General features: G+C 42.1%; 1 protein-coding gene across 1 annotated transcript; it reads right to left on the reverse strand.

The window, feature by feature from the left end:
- Positions 1-3,720: 3,720 nt before the first annotated feature.
- On the reverse strand, positions 3,721-19,214 carry PPP1R27 (protein phosphatase 1 regulatory subunit 27). The gene is made up of 3 exons (XM_073681230.1): positions 18,781-19,214; positions 15,889-16,039; positions 3,721-5,836 (listed from the first exon to the last, which is right to left on the reverse strand). The coding sequence occupies exons 1-3, from the start codon at positions 18,947-18,949 to the stop codon at positions 5,713-5,715; spliced, it is 444 nt and encodes a 147-aa protein (XP_073537331.1). The 5' UTR covers positions 18,950-19,214; the 3' UTR covers positions 3,721-5,712.
- Between the last annotated feature and the right edge of the window lie 3,509 nt (positions 19,215-22,723).

The following is a 22,723-nucleotide window of genomic DNA, read 5'->3' on the forward strand; positions in this document are numbered from 1 at the left end:
ATGATAGGAGAAGCACCCAGCAGCGGCCATGTTGGAGGGGTTGGTAGCCTGGATTTTGAACACCTATTTGGGCAAATACGTCAACAACCTGAGAGTGTGTGAGAGAGATGGGTGCAAGGAGGTGCAGGGTGTGTGAGAGAAGGGTGCAAGAGGGTGCAGGGTGTGTGAGAGAAGGGTGCAAGAGGGTGCAGGGTGTGTGAGAGAAGAGTGCAAGAGGGTGGAGGGTGTGTGAGAGAAGGGTGCAAGAGGGTGCAGTGTGTGTGAGAAGGGTGCAGGGTATGTGAGAGAAGGGTGCCAGGGGGTGCAGGGTGTGTGAGAGAGGGGTGCAAGAGGGTGCAGTGTGTGTGAGAGGGGCGCAGGGTGTGTGAGAGAAGGGTGCAAGGGGGTGCAGGGTGTGTGAGAAGGGTGCAGGGTGTGTGAGAGAAAGAGGGATGCAGGGTGTGTGAGATAAGGGGGTGCAGGGTGTGTGTGATAGAGCACCATAAAGGAGGTGAAAACGAGGGAGAAGGCACAGTTGTGCTCAAAAGTTTACATACCCCGGCAGAATTTTTCCTTTCTTGGCCTTCTTTTAGAGAATATGAATGATAACAAAAAAACTTTTTCTCCACTCATGGTTATTGGTTGGGTGAAGCCATTTATTGTCAAACTACTGTGTTTTCTCTTTTTTTAAATCTTAATGAAAACCAAAAACATCCAAATGACCCTGATCAAAAGTTCACATACCCTGGTGATTTTGGCCTGATAACATGCTCAGAATTTGACACAAATGGGTTTGAATGGCTACTAAAGGTAACATCCTCACCTGTGACCTGTTTGCTTGTAATCATAATCCTGAGTATGTTCTATTTTATTATTGATGTTTTGTAAGTGTTCGGAAATTCTTTTCTTTAATTTACTGCTAGCACATCCGATATATTTAATGTTGCAAATGTCGCTGAAAATACAATAAATAACATGTTGGGTGGTACAGTTAATAAAATATTTAATAGTTCATATACCATGTGTTTTTGTATTCTTTTTTCATATTTACACATATTGCACTTATTGCCAGCACACTTAAAGAAACCTTTAACTGACAACCATGTGTGGGAGCCAGAAGGCTCCTTGTCTACACTAGGTGACAATATATTTCCTAAGGAGCGGCCCCTCCTAGCTATCTGTATCCCTCAGAAAGAATTTGGTTCAAAGTGCCATCTAAATTTTTTTTTGCAGTAGCTGGACAGATAGACTGTGCCAATACTACAGTGAGAGTAAAACTTGACAGTTTATCAACAATATGACACTCCGACTGAAGGTCTGAGAGAGCAGTCTAGGTACAGCGCATGTGCAAAACTTTAAAAACAAATAAGGTGGATTCCTTTGGAGCTTGCCATCATCGGGCATCTAAGCTGTAGATGAAGATACTGTAACAAGTGGAATCATGCAATTTTACTGCATTTTATAAGCTTGTGTGTGTATACACAAAAGTGCATCTGAGAGCTCGTGCACATGACCGTATTTTTTTGGTCCAAGTGCTATCTGACAAAACATCGGATCACACTCGGACCAATGTTATTATATTAAAAAAAAATGAATGATCCAGAGATGAAAAGGTAAGTATTAGGGATGAGAGAACGTGCTCGGTGATACTCTGATATCACTTGGGTATCTGGGTGCTCGGATGTGCTCGTTACTCAGCGAGTATTAGCCGGTGCTTAAATTTGAAGCTTGAATTCCCACCCCGCATGTTTGCAAGGATTGCCTGCCAGTCATGTAATTCCATAGCCACCTTGGCAGTGGCATTACTGTGATCGGCTGCCCGTATTACATCATCAGGGGTTATAAAAGAACAGGTGCTATCACACTCGGCACACTGACGCCATTGCTCAGGGACAGTTCTTATTGGAGAGAATGGTTGTCCAGGTGTGTGTGCACAGTTTAACGAATCCGAGTCCTGTAGTGTTGATACTGGTGCTGAAGCTGAACCATCATACTAACAGTCCTTGTAAGGGGTTAATCTTGTGCTTTGCTGTTTGTATCAGGTACATTCTGCATTTAGCCTAGGGAGGGACATTCTGCAGGAGCAGGGAGAGTGGCAGTATACAGCCTCTAGGCAGGGCTTAGGGCTTTGCAGTACGTTGCTAAGTATATTTCTGCTGCACGTGACCACATTCTTTTTTTGGGGGGTTGGGGCGGGGGGGTGAAAAAATGTACTATATTGTCATCCATAGAGTATTACGCGTTTTGAGCACTACCACGCTCTTAATCATAGGCTATGAATAGGAACGTCATAGTTCTCGAAACGTATAGGCCTAATGCTATGGTTTTTCTTCTTTTTAAAGCATTCAAATAAATTAATTTTAATAATATTTTTTCACTTGTTTTTCTAAAAAAAATGTTTGCTGTAGCTGAACCTTTTCTCTTTCTGTTTACTTACCTGAAAATGGAGCCAGGATTTGTCTGTGCACCGCACGCACCCCTTGTGGATCATTGCCTGCACTCGTGAGCTGATGTGAACTTTGTTTTTTCTTTAACAGTTTAGCTGTGTCTAGTCACAATTCAGTTATCTGTTTGTAGTGCATACCAATGAGGTTCAGCATTTTACTCAAATTAATTTATGTGCACTATAAAGCAAACTATATTCCCAGATTGTACTCAGTGTGAGCTAAACTTCTGTGACAGTCCTGATTAAGCAGCATCATTATGCTTCTGACCTGAATGTGCTACTGTGACTGTCAGTGGGCTTATTTCTAAAGTCTGCATTGTTATCTGAGAGATAACAGTGCCTCTTTGCACAATCAGCTCATAGGGAAAGTGAGCAGTGATTAACTGCTAACAGCTGATGGGTTGGGGGCCACTAGCTTGTGATTTTGCAGGACTGATAACAGCAGTTCTTGATCAGTAGGTGAGCCGGACTGTCAAACTCCTCTATAGAAATTAATGGGTTGGCGAGAGGTGGCCAGTATCTCAGGAGTTGACTCCTCGGCCTGGAATGTAACCACTGCACGTACACTCGGCCAGGCTCTTGTGGTTGGTCTCCTTGGCAACGAGCTATAAACAAGATAAAAGCTATCATAGCAGGAGAACAACAACTGATGGAATAAGCAAGTCAAATGAAAATGTGCTTATTTTCATGCTATCTAACTATACAAATTTCATAACATGAGCTTAACACATTAAGTGGAAGGTTTTAATATGAAAAGATAATAGATTTAGGTCTTTACAGAGAAAAAAACAGGAGATGTAGAAGAGTTCAGCATTGTAGATAGGTTTGTGGATGCTTCTGGAAATAAATCAATAAAAAAACCTTTTCATATACCCTATTATCCTGTCCGCTCTTTAGGCGTGTACAGACAATCCTACACTTTGATTAAAATTAGTGATATGATATCTTTAGTCACTTCATCACTGGACGCATCAGACACTGACCTATCACTAGTGGTGGAGTGTAAGCTTGTGAGCAGGGCCCTCACTCCTCTTGGTATCTGAGTTATGTGTTACTCTGTAATGTCTTTATTGTCTGTACAAGTCCCCTCTGTAATGTAAAGTGCTGCGGAATATTTTGGCACTATAGAAATAAAATTATCATATTTATCCAGTAAAAGAAATGGATGTTACATTCTGTTACCTTATCTTTCTTTTCATTTGCTACTTTTCAATTGTTTTTCCTACACAGACAATGTATGAAGACACCGGTATATATATTGTCACAATGCAGTCTGTTCTGAATTCAGCAGGGTGCACACGTAAGCAGATTTATTAAAATAAAAATAATATATTTGTAACCAAACAGAATATTTTTTTCAGGTTTTGGGTCTTTTGTTACTTACAAATGGCTATAAAATAACATGTTAGAAATAGTCACTTTAAAAAATACTTTTACAGTAGTAATAACCCTCACACACCATTAGATGAGTTAGTTCAGCTTCACGTTGACATTGACATCAACTTCTCCAGGACTTCAAGTGGAATAATGCATTAGCCTAACCCAAAAACCAAACCAATTAACGTGATATCAGCATGAAATACTTCAGAGTTTAGGGTATGTATATGTAATACCTGTAAGCCCACCACTCTTCTGTATGGGAGAGGCAACCACACCGCCACAGAGTGATTATATCCTTACTACCTGCAGTCCTCACTAGCGGCAGATCCTTAGATGCCTATTTATATCGATTGTGTATGGATTTGTATGCACCGATCTCCCAATGGTGGTGGCCGCAGGCAGACAGACTTATCAATGGATTATATCAGTGTGATATGTCGCAGAGAATTTAATTTAAAGATATTTTATAAAAAAAAATATTTTATGCAATTAATGCTTACATATTTTAAAATGTATTTAAATAAAAATAAATTATATGTACACATCAGTTCTTTACTGTCCTAATCCACCCCAAGTAATACAATTAACCTTTAATTATTTTCAACCTCTAAAGCACCAGGAATATTAAGTATAAAGCCTTAACTGCCCTAAACATGAGCAATATTACATTAACCACTGCACTACATTAGAACAAAGACATTGAAGGAGGTTTAGGATATTTGCTTGTGTAACATATGGGTATCTCCCATCTCTAAAGTACAGGACATCACAGCTTCCCAACTCCACTGCTCCCAGCTGCCCCTTCCTTTTTCCCTGTCTCTTGGTGGATCTTGTTTCACATGCTGGGCATCATTCAGTGACTACTGGAGTAGCAGAGAAGACATGGAGGAATTAGAGCACAAGGTTATAAATTGTAGTAGAGGGGTATGCAGGTAGCTGTAAATAGAGACAGGTGGTAAGAGATGAGAGGGATCATGGGAACTGTAGTCCTTCAGGACAGCAAGCCCTCGCAGCATAAAAACAACTGTACTGTACAAGCTGGCATAGTGAAAATAATATAGGGCATTTTCCAATTTCTGTTGTGACAGCAACTTCTTTGGAAATCCTGGACAGGTGAGTAATTTAGGTTCTGTGGCTTCAGTGGTCTTCCCTGCGTGTGGAGTTCTTCTAAATGATCATTAATAATATTACTGTCTAATAGGTGGGTGTTCAGATCTGGAGATTTGCTACGGTTGCCGTGTGTGTTTGGTCACTTATTTTAAGGGATATATAAGGTTTACATATGAGAGGAAGTAGAATGGTTAATGGGTGTAGTGACCCATGTCCATGTGTGACCAGTATTGCAGAATTAGACATGAAGGTAAATTTTTATGGTTGCTCCATCCCGGTTGGATGGCTAGAGTTACCTTCATGTCTATGGCCACCTAAGATTTCCCAGACTTTTCTGCCGATATTCTATGCAAATCTGAACCTGTTCTTTTAATCTGAAGGCACAGACAACTTAAACACATGGTTATATATAAATGTATATACATTTCAAGACATTTTAGTACAGAGTGCAGAAACATACACAGCCCTGTACATGATGAATGGGACAGTCATCTGTCTGTTTCCTAGCACCTCCAAGAAGAGCCTCTTCTGCACCAGCGAAATGTCCACAGATGGCCACCAGCTCCCACAGGGAATCCAAGCAGGTTTCCACGTGGCAGTGAAGATTAATGTTGCACTGTCACCATACTGTCCAGTATTTTTGTGACTGTAGCTGGACTTGAAACTCCTTAGGCACGAGTTAGATTGAGAATTCGAGAGCTTAGGAGGAAATCTCAGCAGTCAGGATTCTCTCACCTCAAAGGATCAGCAAAGGTTAAAAATGCCCACCCTGCTGGGGCTAGGATACAGTTCAAAGGTCAATTGCCCTCCTTTTTCGAGAATAGCTGGACTAGCTCCTCACAGTCAGAGTCTATCAGTTCACATGGCTTCTCTCCTTCACTGTTCACAACATCTTTTTCAGCTCCAAGCGATAGTAGATACCTGGGTGGAGACAAAGATTTTGGTGGAGACATCTTATATATGGATATACAGTTAGCACCCATCTGTAATGCACAGGATGAGATGTGGCAGTAATTGGTTAGTGTCCTCTATTGGTGGTGGAGAAAGTCATCCAAATCTAGGAACCACTTAGATAATTCCGAGAGCTTCTTCAATGGTTAGCGCACATTTACACATTTTATTTCTTTACTAGACTTGTATTTTTCTTGCCAAAAATGTGAGGATTCCTATTTTTCTTATTATGGAACCTGATCCTAATTTCAGCAGGAAAAATTAACCAGGGCCCAAAATAGAGTGTTATGAAGGTGTCCTAATGCTGCAGTCTGAGTGAAATGACTTCGCACCAATGCTGCCAAGTTCTTTGTCCTATTCTCGCCTGCCAGCACAACCGTCAGTACAACCGAGCTGATCAGCTGGCTCGTGTCTGACTGTCATGTCATTAGGGATACACTGCTTTACAAACATAGTCTGTTAATGGGGTTTTCATGCACATCCCTGGAATCTCAAATTACTCAGCTCAAGGCAGATTTGCCACTGAACTGAGGGCAGATAAAGGGCATTGAGGCTTGGCTGGACTTAAGGTATGAATTTCTCTGCCTATCACGTCTACATTAGCCATAATGTATAATAATTGTAGATGCAGTATCTCATTAAAGGGATTATCGCAAATAGACAATCCTTTCTCAGAATCAAGCTGTCCCAAATGATTCCATTAGTGGCAGCAATATTCAGCCATCCATTTTGCCTTCATGTAGATAAATGACAGTTGATGTGCTACGTGGATGTGCCAAGTCTGCCATAGTGAAAACTGCTATATACCTATGTAGGACATCCAATTGCATCCTTTCATGGTGTCAGTGCATATAGGTATGTGATCAAGTAATAGTAAAAAAAAGGGATGTTTTCTGTAGTAGGATAAGTGACTTAACACTTCATTGTAAACATGAAATATACATATACAGCGAGTGAAATAAGTATTGAAGACATCGCAAATTTTCTAAGTAAATATATTTCTAAAGGTGCTATTGACATGAAATTCTTACCAGAAGTCATTAACAACCCATCCAATCCACACAAACAAAGAAATCAAATCATAGATGTCCATAAATTAAGCTATGTGTAATAATGAGAAATGCCAATGGGAAAAAGTATTGAACACATGAAGAAATAGAGGTGCAAAAAGACAAGAAAAATCTTGACACCTGCTGAAATCTATCACTAATTACCAAGGTGCCACACCAAAAACATCTCATGATGGGTAAAACCAGTGAGCTGTCTCAAAACCTGCGCAACCTTATTGTTGCAAAATATATTGATGGCATTGGTTACACAAGAATTTCTAAACTACTGAAGGTTCCAGTGAGCACTGTTGGGACCATAATCCGGAAGTGTAAAGAACATCATTTCACCATAAACTGGCCAAAACCAGGTGCTCTATGCAAGATTTCAGACAGAAATAGAATTACCAGAAAAGTTGTCCAAAAGCCAAGGACCACCTGTGGAAAGCTACAGAAAGAACTGGAATCAGCAGGTACAAATGCTTCAAAGAAAACTATAAGTAATGCACTTAACTTCTATGGCCCGTGTACACGCTCACCACTCAAGACTCCATTGCTGGAGAAAAGGCATGTTCAAAAGCGTTTACAGCTTGCTCAACAACATTTAGACAAGCCAGTGAAATACTATGAGAATTTATTCTGGTCAGATGAGACCAAAATTTAACTCTTTGGATGTCATAATACGCATCATGTTTGGAGACCAAAAGGCCCTGCATGTCACCCCAAAAACACCATACCAACAGTGAAGTTTGAGGTGGGAACATCATGGTGTGGGGCTGTTTTTCTGCATACGGCACTGGCAAAATTCATATGAATGAAGGAAAGATGAATGGACAAAAATACCAAGACATTCTAGATAAAAATCTGCTGCCATCTACCAGAATGATGAAGATGAAACGAGGGTGGACATTTCAGCAAGACAATGATCAGAAACACACAGTCAAGAAAAGTCTCAATTGGTTTCAGAGAAACAATATAAAGCTGCTAGAATGGTCCAGCCAATCACCTGACCTGAATCCAATAGAAAATTTATGTAAGGAACTAAAGCTCAGAGATCATAGATGGAGCCCATAGAACCTTCAGGATTTCATGTCAATAGCACCATTAGATATATATATACTTAGAAAATTGGTGACATGTCCAATACTTATACCTATATATAGCTATATACCTATACTTATATACTTATATCTCCCGCTGTACATGAAACGGCCACAGACTGCCATTCTGCATGCTATAACTGACCTGTTTTGAACAAAAGTTTTTTTAACGCCATGCGTGAGTGCCCTTTTTATTTTTGGATGGACTGTTCTGTTACTAATTGTTGAGCACCACTGTTCTGATGTTTATGCAGCTGAATATTGGCATTGCAATTGCATGCAAGGCAATCCTAGGATGATTTTAAAGTGACTAGTAGCAGTGCCAATTGTTTATATGGGATTGAATTTTTAGTCACTTACTAAAGTACTGTCTGTCGCTGGAATGTCCCTGTAAGCCAGTCTCCCATACAGCCTTATGACTGGTGATGTCCCATGCCCTGAACACACATGGGTCCTCACACATCACAAGCCTCTTATCTCCACTGCTCCTGGGCTCAGGTCTCATTAGGTTTCACACTGTAGGCAGCTGATAATGCAGAGTTAGTGAGCGAGAGAATAGAGCAGACTAGGAGTAAATACTGCATTACTTTGTAAATTGTTACAGGGACATGCAGGCAGCTGTATTTCCCGTATGTTTCCTCCAAAGACCAATAAGGAATTCAGATTGTGAGCCCCAATGGGGAAAGTGATGATGTCTGTAAAGCGCTGTGGAATTAATGGCGCTATATAAGTGAGTAAAATAAAAATAACTGTACACCTCAAAACAACAATACTCTACACAGCAGTGCAATATAATGAAAATAATTTCATATGATCTATTTTGCCATCATATGTTAAGCATTCAGGCATATACAAGGGTTGTTGTTTTTTTTTTTTTTTTTTTTAAAAAGCTTTGAAAAACCCCTTTAAATTGTATATTCCAATTGACAGAAGTTATAGCTTTTAGACTGATGGGGGTCCGACCCCTGGGATACCCAGTAATTGGCAGACGAGGCATTTTTATCCCTCTTAGAATGGAATGTCAGTGTACATGCTCGACCACCGCTCCAATCATTCTCTATTATGGGATTATTGGAGCACTGTACACAGCTTTATTAGAGAATGAATGGAGTGGCCGTCGAGTGTGGGCACTGGCCGCTCCATTCTAATGTGGATAAAAGTGCCCCATTCTGGCAATCGGTGGAGTTCCAGTGGTCAGACTACCTCCGATCTAGAAGTTATCACCTACCCCTTGACTAGGTGATAACTTCTTCCAATCAGAATACCCCTATAACACTGTTCAAATTTATGTCTTTCTATATCAACTAAGGAATGTGCTCCTCAGACCAGGTGGGGGCATCACAACCCTGGACCAGACCTCAATCACAGGACAATAAAACTTTCACGCTCCTTATCTATGAACTATTCCAATTTTTACAGCCACAACTATTTATCCCTCTCCCATAATGATAGTTCTACTTCACGTCACTTGTCTCATCTATTGCATTATTCCTGTGTCCTGTTGTGCATAAATATGTGACTCTTCAGATTTTTTGTTATACTAGCCTGATGAAGAGACCTGAGTAGTCTCAGAGCTTGCAACTTGTTACCATCTTTTCAGTTAGCCATTAAAAGGTATCAACCACTGAGGACTCTCAAATCTAAATATTTTTCTATCTACTGGCTAACACGGTACAAAGATATATATTTTTCCTATAAGCTCATAAAAGTAGCTTTTAAAAAGATACTCTGGCTGTCTATTGTTGGTCAGTGTGACACTTTTATACAGGTACAGTGATTGTGTAGTTAGGGTGTAGTATAGGGTGAAACTAGTCTGCCATCATGTAGCATTCACAGCTACCTGCCCTTCTTTGCAGTTCCTGAAAATTGGGAGGTATTGTATTTTTTTTGCATCTTTGGCTTAATTGTAAAATAATTTATTTACTCCAAATATATCTTCAAATGAGCTGTCTGCACCTAGGGTTAGACAGGAATAAGTGATAAAATGCATGTGGCCCACAAGATGGCACTATATGACTAGAGCTAGGTCTACTCTGCATTAACCTGATTTACTTGGAGAAGGAATCGGAGAAGGGGGAGGGAATACCAGCAGGCATTTTAAGAAGCAGAAAGGTATGCACAGCCTATTCTTGAAATGACGACTGGTCTTAAGCAGAAGACTATCATGTGAGGCAGAGGGAGAGAGGACAGAACAAGCCCGGCACATGATCTTTCCTCTTGCAGCATATGAAGGTGTCATTCCAGCATTGCACAGGTTTCTAATTAATCCCTTCGAATAAATTTGTCATATTAAATTATACCATACTATTGCTTGAAATATCTCTATGACTGAGATTGGAAACATTGGCTCTGTTTCATCAAAGTGTTTTCGCTAGAAATCTTGGCGTAAAACACTTTAAAAAGTTGCAAAAATTTTGCGCCATAGCTCATCGAATTAATGAGGAGCTGTAACATTGCTTACACCAGAAATCTTACTCCTGCCATTGACTGGAGTAAGATTTCTGGAGAGGCGCACACCACCTCAATAGTGAATCAATAGTGGCTGACTCCACCATGCCCTCTCATCTAGACTGTCGTGAACACCGCCGGTCTTGATGAATCAGGGCCACTTTATCTAGATTATTGCCATGCTCAATTCTTGTCTACTCTCAATAGAATGCAAATTCAGCTTTATGCAGAAAAGCTGGGGTGTGTCTGACCAATTGGTTGTTAGCAACATGCTGCCAGCAACCATAATGCGGTTTAGCAATGTGTGCTTAGTAACCAGTTTGTCTCAGTTTACTCAGGCTTTCTTCTTCCCTTATTGCCACATTAATTGGTCATTCAAAGATCAATGTATTCATTTTGTACATACAAATAAAAAAGTAAGTACATTAACACTATATCTGGCGTTGTCATTGTTGCCCCACACTCACCACATTGCACAATGGGTTATGTCAGTAGTGTAACTTGAAGTTCGTGTGCCCCAATGCAAAATCTACAACAAGGCCTCCAACTATCTCAGGTCTTTAATATTAATAGTCTTTTCATATGGGCCAAATGGACCTTTTGGGCCCCATTAGGATCCAGGACTCAGGTACGATTGCAACCCCTGCTCCTACTATAGTTATGCCCCTGAGTGTCATCCTTCTGATATTGCGTCCATGTGGCTTTGTGACATGATCACTGTGACTTCACTGCCCATGGCTCAGCACATACTAACATTTGCTCTGTATATATATGCGCTAAGCTAGGAATGGCTCAGTCAGTTGTGTATGTTACTCAGATGTGACCCGGATGGATGTAATGACTGTGATTGATTCTAGATGATAGATGGAAGAGTAAGGCTATGTGCCCACGATGCAGAAATGCTCAGGATTTTTTCCTGAGCGTTTCTGCATCTCCCTGGCAGAAAAAACACATGCGGATTGTACATGCGGATTGTACATGCGGATTGTACATGCGGATTGTACATGTTTTTCCTGCCAGGGACATGCAGAAGTGAAGCTTTCTTCACTTGCATTTCCGCATGCGGGTTGTCAAGCGCTTTCCAAGCAATTTTAGCATCACTTGGAAAGTGCTTGTGACAACTAGGTCACACTATTTAAATCCATGCAAACAGCATGAATTTATATAGTGTGACCCGAGAGAGTGGTTAAAAATAAAAAAATAAATATATACTTACCCTCCGATGGCCCGCGCTGGCTTGCTTCGCTCGATCCTGGCTGCCGGCAGCGGTGAATTGAAAGACCTGCCGACGTCAGCGTCGCGTGACCCGTCACATGACTCTGACGTCAGCGCAGGTCCTTCAATCCACTGCAAAGTGCCGGGAAGCAAGCAGGAGCGCTGCGCGGGTCGCCGGAAGGTAAATATACATTTATTTTTTATTTTATTCTTTTTTTACAGATTTTTTTAATGGTACCTTGGTTTGGATGAGACTCTCCTCTCCTCTACACCCGGGTACCATCCGCATATTAGAACGCGCCAATTACGCAAGTACAGATGCAGTCTTGCGGAATTGGCGCGTTCTAATGCAAGGCAATGGTGGCGAAAATGCAGCATTTCCGCAAAATAATTGGTAGTGCTGCGTTTTTTTCCGCAATGATGATCCGCAGCGGAAATTTCCGCAGCATGTGCACAGCACATGTGGATTATCATTGGGGAACATGGCAGGCCTTCTACCATGCGTTTTTAATGCGTTTCCACAGCTGCAAAAACGCTGCAGAAACGCATTAAAAACGCATGGTAGAAGGGCAGCAATGTACAATCTGCATGTACAATCCGCATGCGTTTTTTTCTGCCAGGGAGATGCAGAAACGCTCAGGAAAAAATCCTGAGCATTTCTGCATCGTGGGCACATAGCCTTCCACGATAATCTTTAGGTGTAAACAGACTGCTGATCACCTGATGAACCAGCAAAACAAAAGATCATTGTTCTCGGGGTGTAAACAGGACTCGCATTGCCAAGAACAATGGCAGCCTATGCGCACTGAATGATCTCTAGATAGAACAAAGTAAACGGTGCTCATCTGTGTAAACAGGCTGTTAAATGACCGCCGATCAGTAAAAGTTTACCGACTGGCGGTCGTTTAGTACCTTTGGTCAGTCCATGTAAACGGATTCTTTGAACCAGATTTTATTATTGTGTAAAAAAAAACGGTCCCATAAACCTGTCCCTGATTCATCAAGACTAGCGGTTTACACAACAGTCCTAATGAGGAATGCGCTGAAGGTACGCAGAATTGAGTAAGAAGCGAGCACATCCTAAATAATTTGGCGCATCATTCATCTGCCATGTGCCACCACAGTGTTATTCCAGTTAGGAACTGGAGAACTCTTCTGTCTTAATTGATGTCATTTTAGCGAGTAATTTGGTGGACGCGACAGCAATGCACTTCACTCACTTTTTAAACAGTTGTAGAGATGGTTGGGACTGGCTTAATGTTGCCAAAAGTCACCCGATTTTTGCGCAACTAGGTGTTATGCAAAAATGTTGTGACATTTCAAACAGAATTACATAAGAATTCTGGTAAAAACTGTTTCATATATCAGCTCCTATATTTTTAGAAAAATACATCTCTTCAAAGCGTAAGTGACAGTGAGCAAGATATGTATCATACGACAGTAAAGAGTCATACAGTGGAGGTTCTCCGAACATCAAGTCAACTGATAGAAAGCATGTCTCTAGACAAACAGTGTGTGATAGCTAAATCCATGAAAGAGATTGGTCCAAGTTTGTGAATTATCCTGAGCGTAGCTTAGTGACCACTGGGGGCACGACCACAAGGATCTCCACCAATCCCAAGAAACTGGCTGTGTAGAGTCCTTCATGAATAGAGGTCAAGCCTAAGCACCTTGGTTCTATTTATTTCCTATGTGAATGCTAGAGATAGTTGATACTTGGGCCTATAGTGATCAGTAAGTTATCTTATCACCTAAAAACTTGCTAAAACCCTTATGGACAATCCATTCTCTACATCCTAAATAATGCAAGTCTGGCAGCTGAAAAACCTGACAATAACAACTGCAGGAGAAATGTGGAGAGCTATGGGGCCCATTCAAATAAATGAGTGATGAGGGAACACATGTTTACACTGATGCCCCGAATTATCAAAGTTTTTACGTAAAAATATTGGCATAAACCCTTTGAAAAGTTGCAAGAATTTTGCGCAACTTTTAGCATTTTCACACCAATCTCGGGCAGCTTTGCCAAAATGGGTAGAGCTGGGAGAATCAGGACAGGGTGTGCCAATGGTTGGCTCTTAAAGGGGTTGTCCACTACTTGGACAACCACTTCTTGAACTAAATGTTTGGCCCCAATAAAAAAAAAAAAGCTTATACTCCCCTCCCGTGCCGATGCCGTTCCAGCGTTGTCAGCACTCGCAGTCCTGGGGCTGCCGTGCGGTTGTTGTGACATGTGACCCCGGCGCCCAATATGCGCTGGCGTCACTGCCCTCGCCTTCGGACAAATCGAACATGAAGAGGAAGTCAGGGCTGCGGCTGCTCCTTGACTTCCTCTTCATGTTCAATTAGACAGGAAGGAGGTGGGGACAGTTACGCCAGCGCTGATTGGACACCGGTGTCACGTGTCACAACAACAGCACAGCAGCCCTGGGGAGAGTGAGTGCTGACACCGCTGGAACGGCGCCAGCACGGGAGGTGAGCATTACCTTTTTTATTTTATCGGGACCAAGTGTGGGGTATGATAAGGAGTTGTCCAAGTAGTGGACAACTTCCTTAAATGCATCAATATTGACAGTATTTTTCATGACAGAAATACAACTGGAGTAAAATTTCTGGTGAGGTGCATGGAGGCGCGATGCCAATGAGATGATATGTCAAATTCATTAAGTGGTGTGCGCCTCTTAATGAATTTAGCATATCCTATTCCAAAACGCCCCTTCATTAAGACTGCCGTGTACAACGCCTGGCTTAATGAATTGGGCCCTGAATTTTCTAGAGGATTCCCGTATATGATGTCCATATGATTAATAAGAGAACCAACGTTAACCCTGTAAAGTACTCTGCATAAGCTGGTCAAAAAGAGATTGTTGGTGGTGGATTCCACCAGTCTGTCCAGAATCTGTCAATTACCATGACTATTGCAGGACAAGATGCGCCTATGTAGACATGAGAAAACTGTATTTTGTGCCTGTAAATATAACTTAGTACCACTGTTAGGTATGCGTCTGTCAATAACCTGGCCACCTATTTCCAACAGGAACGTGCTGAGAGGTAGCTATATTGTGCTATAATTTAGGCTGTAACTCAGGACTAGTGCAAGATAAGAAATAAAATGTAATTACTGTTGCTCTGCTTTGTATATTACTACGTCGACATATGAATTGCAAAATGGTGTTCAAAGGTGAACATACACTAAAGAACATATTCTTGTTCTGCTATTAAATACTTAACACTGTATTCACCCATTTATATATCAAGGTCAACGTCAAAGGTTTTTTTCAAGATCAAACTGCAGAAACACACGGCTCCCCTGCCTCTCACTTTCCTGCTTGCCAGGGGCGGCGTACTCCAGAAGATTGGCAGCATCTGAGGCGTGCAGATGGATTGTACCTGGATTGGATACAGCAATTTGGACAGCTTCTTAGCAGCATTTGCATGCTCTATAGTAAAGAGCTTGTAAGGGCTGCAGTCATTGGCTAGGACACTAGCAACCTCTGCAGAGGTGGCTGGTACCCCAAGCAACAAGGAGTATGCTACATAATTTAAAATCCTCTGTCTATTTATGATACTGAGACAACTCCTTAAATATTTTACAAGTACACATTTTTCATTCTTTGTACTCTCTCTACACTCACCTTAGCAACCATTTACTTTTAAGGGAATTCAATCCTTATACAAGCTGCCTCTCTTCACAAGCAGGAGAGATTTTGGCAATTGAGGAGAGCAATTCTAGGACAAGCATATCCCCTACAGTTGTTTTCCCTTGGCCCTGCAAAAATTAGACATAGCTTGTAGCAAGGGCGGGCACAGACAGGAGCGGGCCGCTATGTAAGAACAGTATATGGGTCCTTTGAAGTTCAATACCTCTGAGTGCTCAACTCCACTTACTGTGTAAGTGTGCCCCATTGTCTCTTGGGCCCCTGTGCTGCGGCCCAGGTTGCACGAATGGTATGGCTGCCCCTGCTTTTATGAGATTATGGGCGCAGTCAGACGGCCGTACAACAAGGATGACGATCGCATCACAGTGCACGGACTGGCCGGTGGCTGTCCTGACCAGGGAGTGACAGCTTCATGTATTTCTATGCAGCTGTCACCCCTGGGTCAGGAGAGCCGCTGGCCAGTCCGAGCATTGCGGTGCGATCGTCGTCCGTGTTATACGGCCGTCTGACTGCGCCCTATGATGTAATTCTGAAGTGCTCTGACGTTCCCTTACCTGGCAATGTGTGGATGTGCATCACTACATGCCATATGCAATGGAGTCCAGCCATTTTCATCCCTCTGTTCTATGTCGGCTCCGTATTTCACTAGCAGCTTGACACACTCTAGATTCCCAGAGAGGACTGCTTCATGCAGAGCACCCATGCCTGGGGGGTGAGAACAAGTGTCAGCTGCAAGCGTTCAACAGGTTTATTTCTATAAAACATACAATAGGATATATAATATTACAGTATATACAATATTCTCATATTTAACAATATCTACCATTGTTGTAAAATGTAATAACCCTTATAGATCTATTGCACAGAGAGTCATAATGGGGCGATCTCCATATGTGATGTGACACTTCCCACCATGAATAAATGTAAGAGCTCACTCACACTAGCGTATAACACGGCCGAGTGTTATCTGATGTTTTATGGGATAGCACTCGGCCCAATGTTATACTATGGGGCAGTGCAGATTGGCAATTATTTTCTCATGCTGATTCTGCATCCGATAATCAGTCCATGCGCACCCATACAAGTGTATGGGAGCGTGTGAAACATCCTACTGCACTCAGATGTCATCCCAGTACAGTCCGATGTACACTTACAGAGACAATGGAGAAGATGGAGAAATTAAGTTCTCCTTCTTCTCCACACCTATGCTGCGATTGGAATCAGACCACACTCAGATGACACTTGGCTCAAGCTCTGACAGAATTTGAGCAAAGTGTCATTAGAATAACCGACCCGATTCTGTTGCAAGAGAGAATATACGCTAGTGTGAGCGAGCCCTCATGAGCCAGATAACAATTGGATCATGATGATGACACAAGCATAGCATGTCGCTCTCGGAGGTGTGATGCAGAAGCTCTGCTATGTGCAGCCACCTCACAGTATGTTCACACAGACTATTTGGATGAGGTTTTTGGAGCAGATGCTTCACATACTTTTAGAATAAGCTCCCTAGTGCTATACTGCATATGGCACTGTTATTTCCAGTTTTTTTGGAAAACAAATGCAACATGTACATTTTTGAGTTGTTTTGCCTGAAAAAAAGCTCCGAATTTGGCTACTGAATAAATCAGGAAAAAAGCACCTCATACACAAAAACTTCAGATTTCCAAGGTAGATATTCTGTCAGAAAAAATCTTGGCAAAACATTCTGTGTGAATATACCCAAAATGTAATGACTTCATGTGTCACCATAGATTCTATATCCTTCATATTTGTATAGTCAGAGTTCTTTCAGGGTGGCTTTTTCGCAGTTGTCTTCTAAAGATTGCAGGGGAGGGTTTGCACAAAGATGCAAGAAAAGTCAAGACAATGAAACTGTAGTTCCACTGTATTGTACACTTAAGATATGTTCTCACTGAAGTTTTAGAGGAGTTTTTGGAACAGAAACTGAGAGTAAACTCTCCAAATCCGCTTAAAAAATGCAAAACTCCTCAAAAACTTGGTATTTCCACTTAGTTTTACTCCAAAAACTCAGCAACAACTCAGTGTGAACACATCCTTATGCTGAAATTTCACAAATCTTTTTTTATTTTTCCTTCGGCCATATTCACATGTCCGTAAAACACAGGCAGTACTCTGATGCCAATATCTGGCCCACTGCAGGGTCCCTTGACCTGAACTAACTACCTCATATATGCTAGGGTCATATATAAAGCTATAGGTCACATACCTCATATAAGGCTAGGGTCACATGACCATATAGCCTCCCATCTGAGAGAATCAGGCCAATGATGCAAATCACACTCTGATCAGATTTTGATCAGAGTGTGATCCTAGTGTACTCCAATTCTCTCGGATGAGGAGAAGATGGAGAAAAAAATGTCTCCATCTCCTCCATTGTGCCAGTGCACAGAAATTAGACTGCAGTCAGATGTCATCCGAGTGCAGTCCAATATTTTCCACGGACTCATTGACTTGCATGGCCAAGTGCTAATCAGATCCAATTTCGTACATGTAGAGACTATCCGAGGAAAAAAAATCGGACGCTCATGGCCCCAAAGACTAACACTGGCCCGGTTGCAATCCGATGTTTTGTTGCATCGATAACACGGTCCTCTGCATGATTCCTTACACAATTAGCTCAGGTTTTGAGACCTGGCCGTCAGACCGGGTATTACAGTCAGAGCACGGCGTCGCTTTTCACGGGCTTGTGAAACCGGCTTTAAGAAGCAGAATTTTAATGTCCACCACCAGTCCTCCCCATAAAGTACAGTTTATTAATTAAACTTTGACTATAGCCTAAAATATATCAGCAATTTTAAATTGTTGTTAATTTGGCTCAAGTCAGAAAGTGGAGAAAATTAAGATAAGTGCTATCTTTCTTCTTTGTTCCCCAAACATTTAGTGAATTGCTATTTAAGAAATATGCCTAATAAATGTAATTAAAGTATGAGCCAAGTGAAGCAAAACCTGTATATACCACCATTTTACAGAAGGGAGGGTGCATACATGAAGCTACCAATATTCTGGAGGCATATGGTTCTAGGAGTAAATAAGACATCCAAAGTGGTGTGAATTCCTCTCTACAAATGCAAAGCCGTGCATTATTCCGCCTCTGTCACAGAAAGACATATATCTTCTACACCCAGATTGTTGGAATTGCTCACACTTTGAGGTTCGGCCTGAATGTTTTCTTGTAGCAGTGCAACTCAACAACAGCAAATAAACAACTGTCACATACGGCTCCGATGTCATTGGTGGAGCGTCCCTGGCAAATATGCCCAAGACTGGACAAGTCCCAGGAGTCGGGGAGCCATGGTGCATAACATTTCTGGCTATTTTTACTTATGGTTACCGTTACACCTCTTCCTTACTTAATCAAAAACTCAGAATTCACTTGAAATTAGATCTATTCCTCGAAATGGGATGAGACGTGATGCCCTCACCTGTTAAGTAGATTGTGTCCATCGTCACCTTTCGAGCTCTTATAAATCTCCCAACTTGCTCCAGGTCACCCTGTCGGATATGATCCAGAAAAAGCACGTCGTTTGGAAAACGCACAGTCCGCGTCGACCTCAGACTGCGTGAAGTCCTATGGGAAGAGTAGTACCTCATTTTGAGGATGCCGTGATCGGGGGTTGCGGAAGGTGAACTTAGCGCCAGCGCTGTCAATTAAGTTATTTTCACTTAAGCAGAATCCGGTTTTTCTCCTTTCCCACAAATTGTGGTAAATTCCCAAGCCACCTTTAGGGATCGTAACTCTGTAACACAGATCCGAATACTAATAACCAATTCCACACATAGAGCAGCGGCGCACAAAACCCCCTTTTTATAGCTCTGCCTTCCCATCTATTTAAGGGACTCTCATCTCATCGCACTGTAAGGCAAACGACCAGTGCAGACGCCCACTGCAGTTCAAGAGAGGCTCATCTTACCAGGTCAACTGATCGTGAGAGCAGCTGCTACTCAGAGCTTCGCAGGGTCACAGGCAAGATCCAAAAATTGGCAGCAAGTTTGGGGTGGGGAGAGTGCTACCACAGTAATCAGTGACAGCAGGGTAGACATGATTAGACAGTTATCTGTCCACCCACCAAGTAGGAAGTTAGAAGGTGCCTCTCTAAAAAGGGGTCAATTAAGCTAGGTCAATCCGTCTAGCCAGGTCGGGAAGGATACACAAAAAAGTGCAGAGGTAAGGTTTAGTGCTGAAGAAAAATGGCTTCCCTAGTGCCAAGAAATCTCCCCGCTGACAAATGGTACATGGTTGAAATTGCAAGACAGATTATGAAAAAATTAGAAGACTTTAATGCGTATGACTTGAAACGAAAGGACAAGTCACAAATAATGTCGCGATCAACTAAACCCGCTGTTCTAACTATTTTAACCTGTTTAGCTCGACCATTACACGTGGACAACATGAAAGTGAAGTTGCAGAAGAAACTCTTAGTGAGATGGACACCCGCTTTTAAAGTTCTCATGTTTTGGGGGGAGGGGGTTCTACAAGAACCTGATGATTATGTTTTTTTAGTCCTGAAGTAAAAATCTGATTTCCATACTGAAAAGACTTTTTACCCTTTATCTGATTTATCTTCAGTCCCAGCTTGTCCTTGAGCTGGAGAGATGTATTATCTGAGCCAGATTAGTTGCTAATGATGTAAAGCCTCATGCAAAAGTCTGTAGCTGTGTGACCGTGCTTCCCTAGCTGTGGATCTGGCTTATATAAATATACTTTTGAGCTCCTGGCCAGACTACAGCCAGCCCCACAGTTTGTATAGTTGTCCGTCAATTACTCGCTCAGCCAACAATTATTGCTCCAGACCCCCCATGTAGACGACTGAGCGTGCATGTGTTCTCAATCGGTAGAGGACAGGAACCTCTAGCACCAGATTATCTCCCCAAAAGATGGACAACCAACCTTGCTGGCTCTGGAAAGTTTAACCAACATTATTTTGATGTGTATGTGTAATCGTGTGACACTGATTGTCATTTACCTTCCCCTGAAAACAACAATTGTAGTGTGATTACTAATATGTGGTTGTATTGTGTTTTTATGGTATAATGTAAAATGCGAACAATGCATAGAGTGTTATAACTACTGATGCTGTTGTGTGGGTACTGTATTGGTAATGCCTAAGGTAACCTGATACACTCAGCTCAGTTTAGGACAGAGTATAGGGCTTAGTTAGTGATTAGTGTTGAGCGAGCACTAAAACGCTCGGGTGCTCGAAGCTCGGGCCGAGCTCACTGTGATACTCGGGTGCTCGACCCGAGCAACGAGCCCAATGTTAGTCTATGGGAGACCCAAACATTTTTGCGGCGGCACCCCCGGCAGTCTGTAGAAAGCCTAAAAAGTGCCCAAAACGATAGTGACAGTGCTCAAATGACATGGGGACAGCATGGGGATCGCCCCTGGAAGCATTTCTGACCCCCAGGTCACTGCTGTCAACAACGTGGTCAGAGGTATTAAGCCACTTTTACAGGCTCACAATAAAACGTTCAAAAAGTGCTTTCCTGTGAAATATGTTAACCCCTTAACGACCATGGGTCTTTCCGTTTTTGTGTTTTCCTTTTTTGTTCCCCTTCTTCCCAGAGCCAGAACTTTTTTTATTTTTCGTTCAATATGGCCATGTGAGGGCTTATTTTTTGCGGGACGAGTTGTACTTTTAAACACCATCACTGGTTTTACCATATCGTGTGCTGGAAAATGGGAAAAAAATTCCAAGTGCAGTGAAACTGCAAAAAAAATGCAATTCCACAGTTGTTTTTTGGGTCCTTTTTTTACCACGTTCACAGATTGCTAAAACTGACCTGCCATCATTATTTTCCAGGTCGTTACGAGTTCATAGACACCAAACATGTATAGGTTCTTTTTTATTTAAGTGGTGAAAAAAAAATCCAAAGCTTGCTAAAAAAACACAAAAAATGACGCCATTTTCCGAGACCCTTAGCTTCTCCATTTTTCGGGATCTGGGGCCAGGTGAGGGCTTATTTTTTGCGTGCCGGGCTGACGTTTTTATTGATACCATTTTGGGGTACATCTGATGTTTTGATCGCCCGTTATTGCATTTTATTGCAAAGTTGTAGCGACCAAAAAAACTTAATTCTGGCGTTTAAAATTTTTTTTTTGTTACGCCGTTTACTGATTGTATTAATTCTTCTTTTATATTGATAGATCGGGCGATTCTGAACGCGGCGATACCAAATATGTGTATGTGGTTTTTTTTAATATATATATATATTTTATTTTGAATGGGACGAAAGGGGGATGACATAAACTTTTATATATATATATATATATATATATATATATTTTTTTTTTTTTACTTTTTTTTTTTACACTTTCTGCTTGCTTCTATAGTCTCCAGAGGAGACTAGAAGCAGCAGTTGTCTGATTGCTTCTACTGCATACAAGCGATGAGCAGATCGCTTGTATGCAGGAGAAATGCTCACTTGCTATGAGCGCTGACCACTAGATGGCGCTCATAGCAATTGAGACATGACAACCACAGGCGTCTGCTGCAGACCCTGAGTTGTCATGCCCACCCATTGGTGACCCGCGATCACGTGATGGGGTCACTGATGGGCGGGGCTTAGGACTCCCAGAAGCGCGAGTTAAATGCCACTGTCAGAGATTTAACATGTTAACAGCCGCGGGTGGATTGCGATTCCAATAATCAGCTGACATGTGCTCGCTTCAGTGCGGGCTCACCGCCGGAGCCCCCGCTGAACCGGCCTTCCCGACCTGGTGCGTACTATTACTGACCAGGTCGGAAAGGGGTTAAGGAACATCCTTTCCAGGGTAAAGACTTGTGTATAAGGTAAAATAAATAACCAAAAACAAAAATACTCCTCCACACCTTGGGCTATGTTCACAAGTAGCATTTTTTATGCGTTTTTGCACGTTTGTATTGCTTTCAACCGTGACAAATGCATTCACCGGGAAATGTCATTTTAACATTTTACAACCTTATCTGGCCATGTGCTGTGTGACACATGCATACAGTGCTAAAAAGACATGGGAACAGCATGGGGAAGACCCCTGGAAGCATCTCTGACACCCAGGTCACTGCCTAAAAGTGTGCCCATCCGAAGTGATCCTTGCCGCATCAGAAGATGCAGACTTGCAACTATCCCCGTGCAAGTCCTTGTCCCAGGGCAGTGTTCAATTGTACCTCCCCCATAACTTGCAATACAAGCGCAAGTATGCCGCCTGCCACCCACCCACCCCCAGGCTGCAATACCATACTGCTACCTTGATTGCACTTGAAATTGGGCCTTTTAGGCATGTGGAGGTGGAATCTGGCCACCATGTCATGGCTGCGTCGGTAGCCTGGTATTCATACTCAGTCCCCAGCCGCCCGGCGGCCGGGTGTCCACGCTTGGTCCCCAGCC

This window comes from Phyllobates terribilis, unplaced genomic scaffold (assembly GCF_046119375.1).
Source record: "Phyllobates terribilis strain yellow unplaced genomic scaffold, ASM4611937v1 Scaffold_5__5_contigs__length_657084704, whole genome shotgun sequence".
NCBI classification, from domain to species: domain Eukaryota; kingdom Metazoa; phylum Chordata; class Amphibia; order Anura; family Dendrobatidae; genus Phyllobates; species Phyllobates terribilis.

Bases quoted from the DNA above. Each gene is read 5' to 3' on its own strand.
- PPP1R27 (XM_073681230.1), bottom strand. From the start codon at position 18,949: ATGAGGTACTACTCTTCCCATAGGACTTCACGCAGTCTGAGGTCGACG. The intron at 16,040-18,780 runs GTGAGGGCATCA...CTCACCCCCCAG, and splicing joins GGACACAATCTACTTAACAG to GCATGGGTGCTCTGCATGAA. The intron at 5,837-15,888 runs GTAAGGGAACGT...GTCTCCACCCAG, and splicing joins GCACATCCACACATTGCCAG to GTATCTACTATCGCTTGGAG.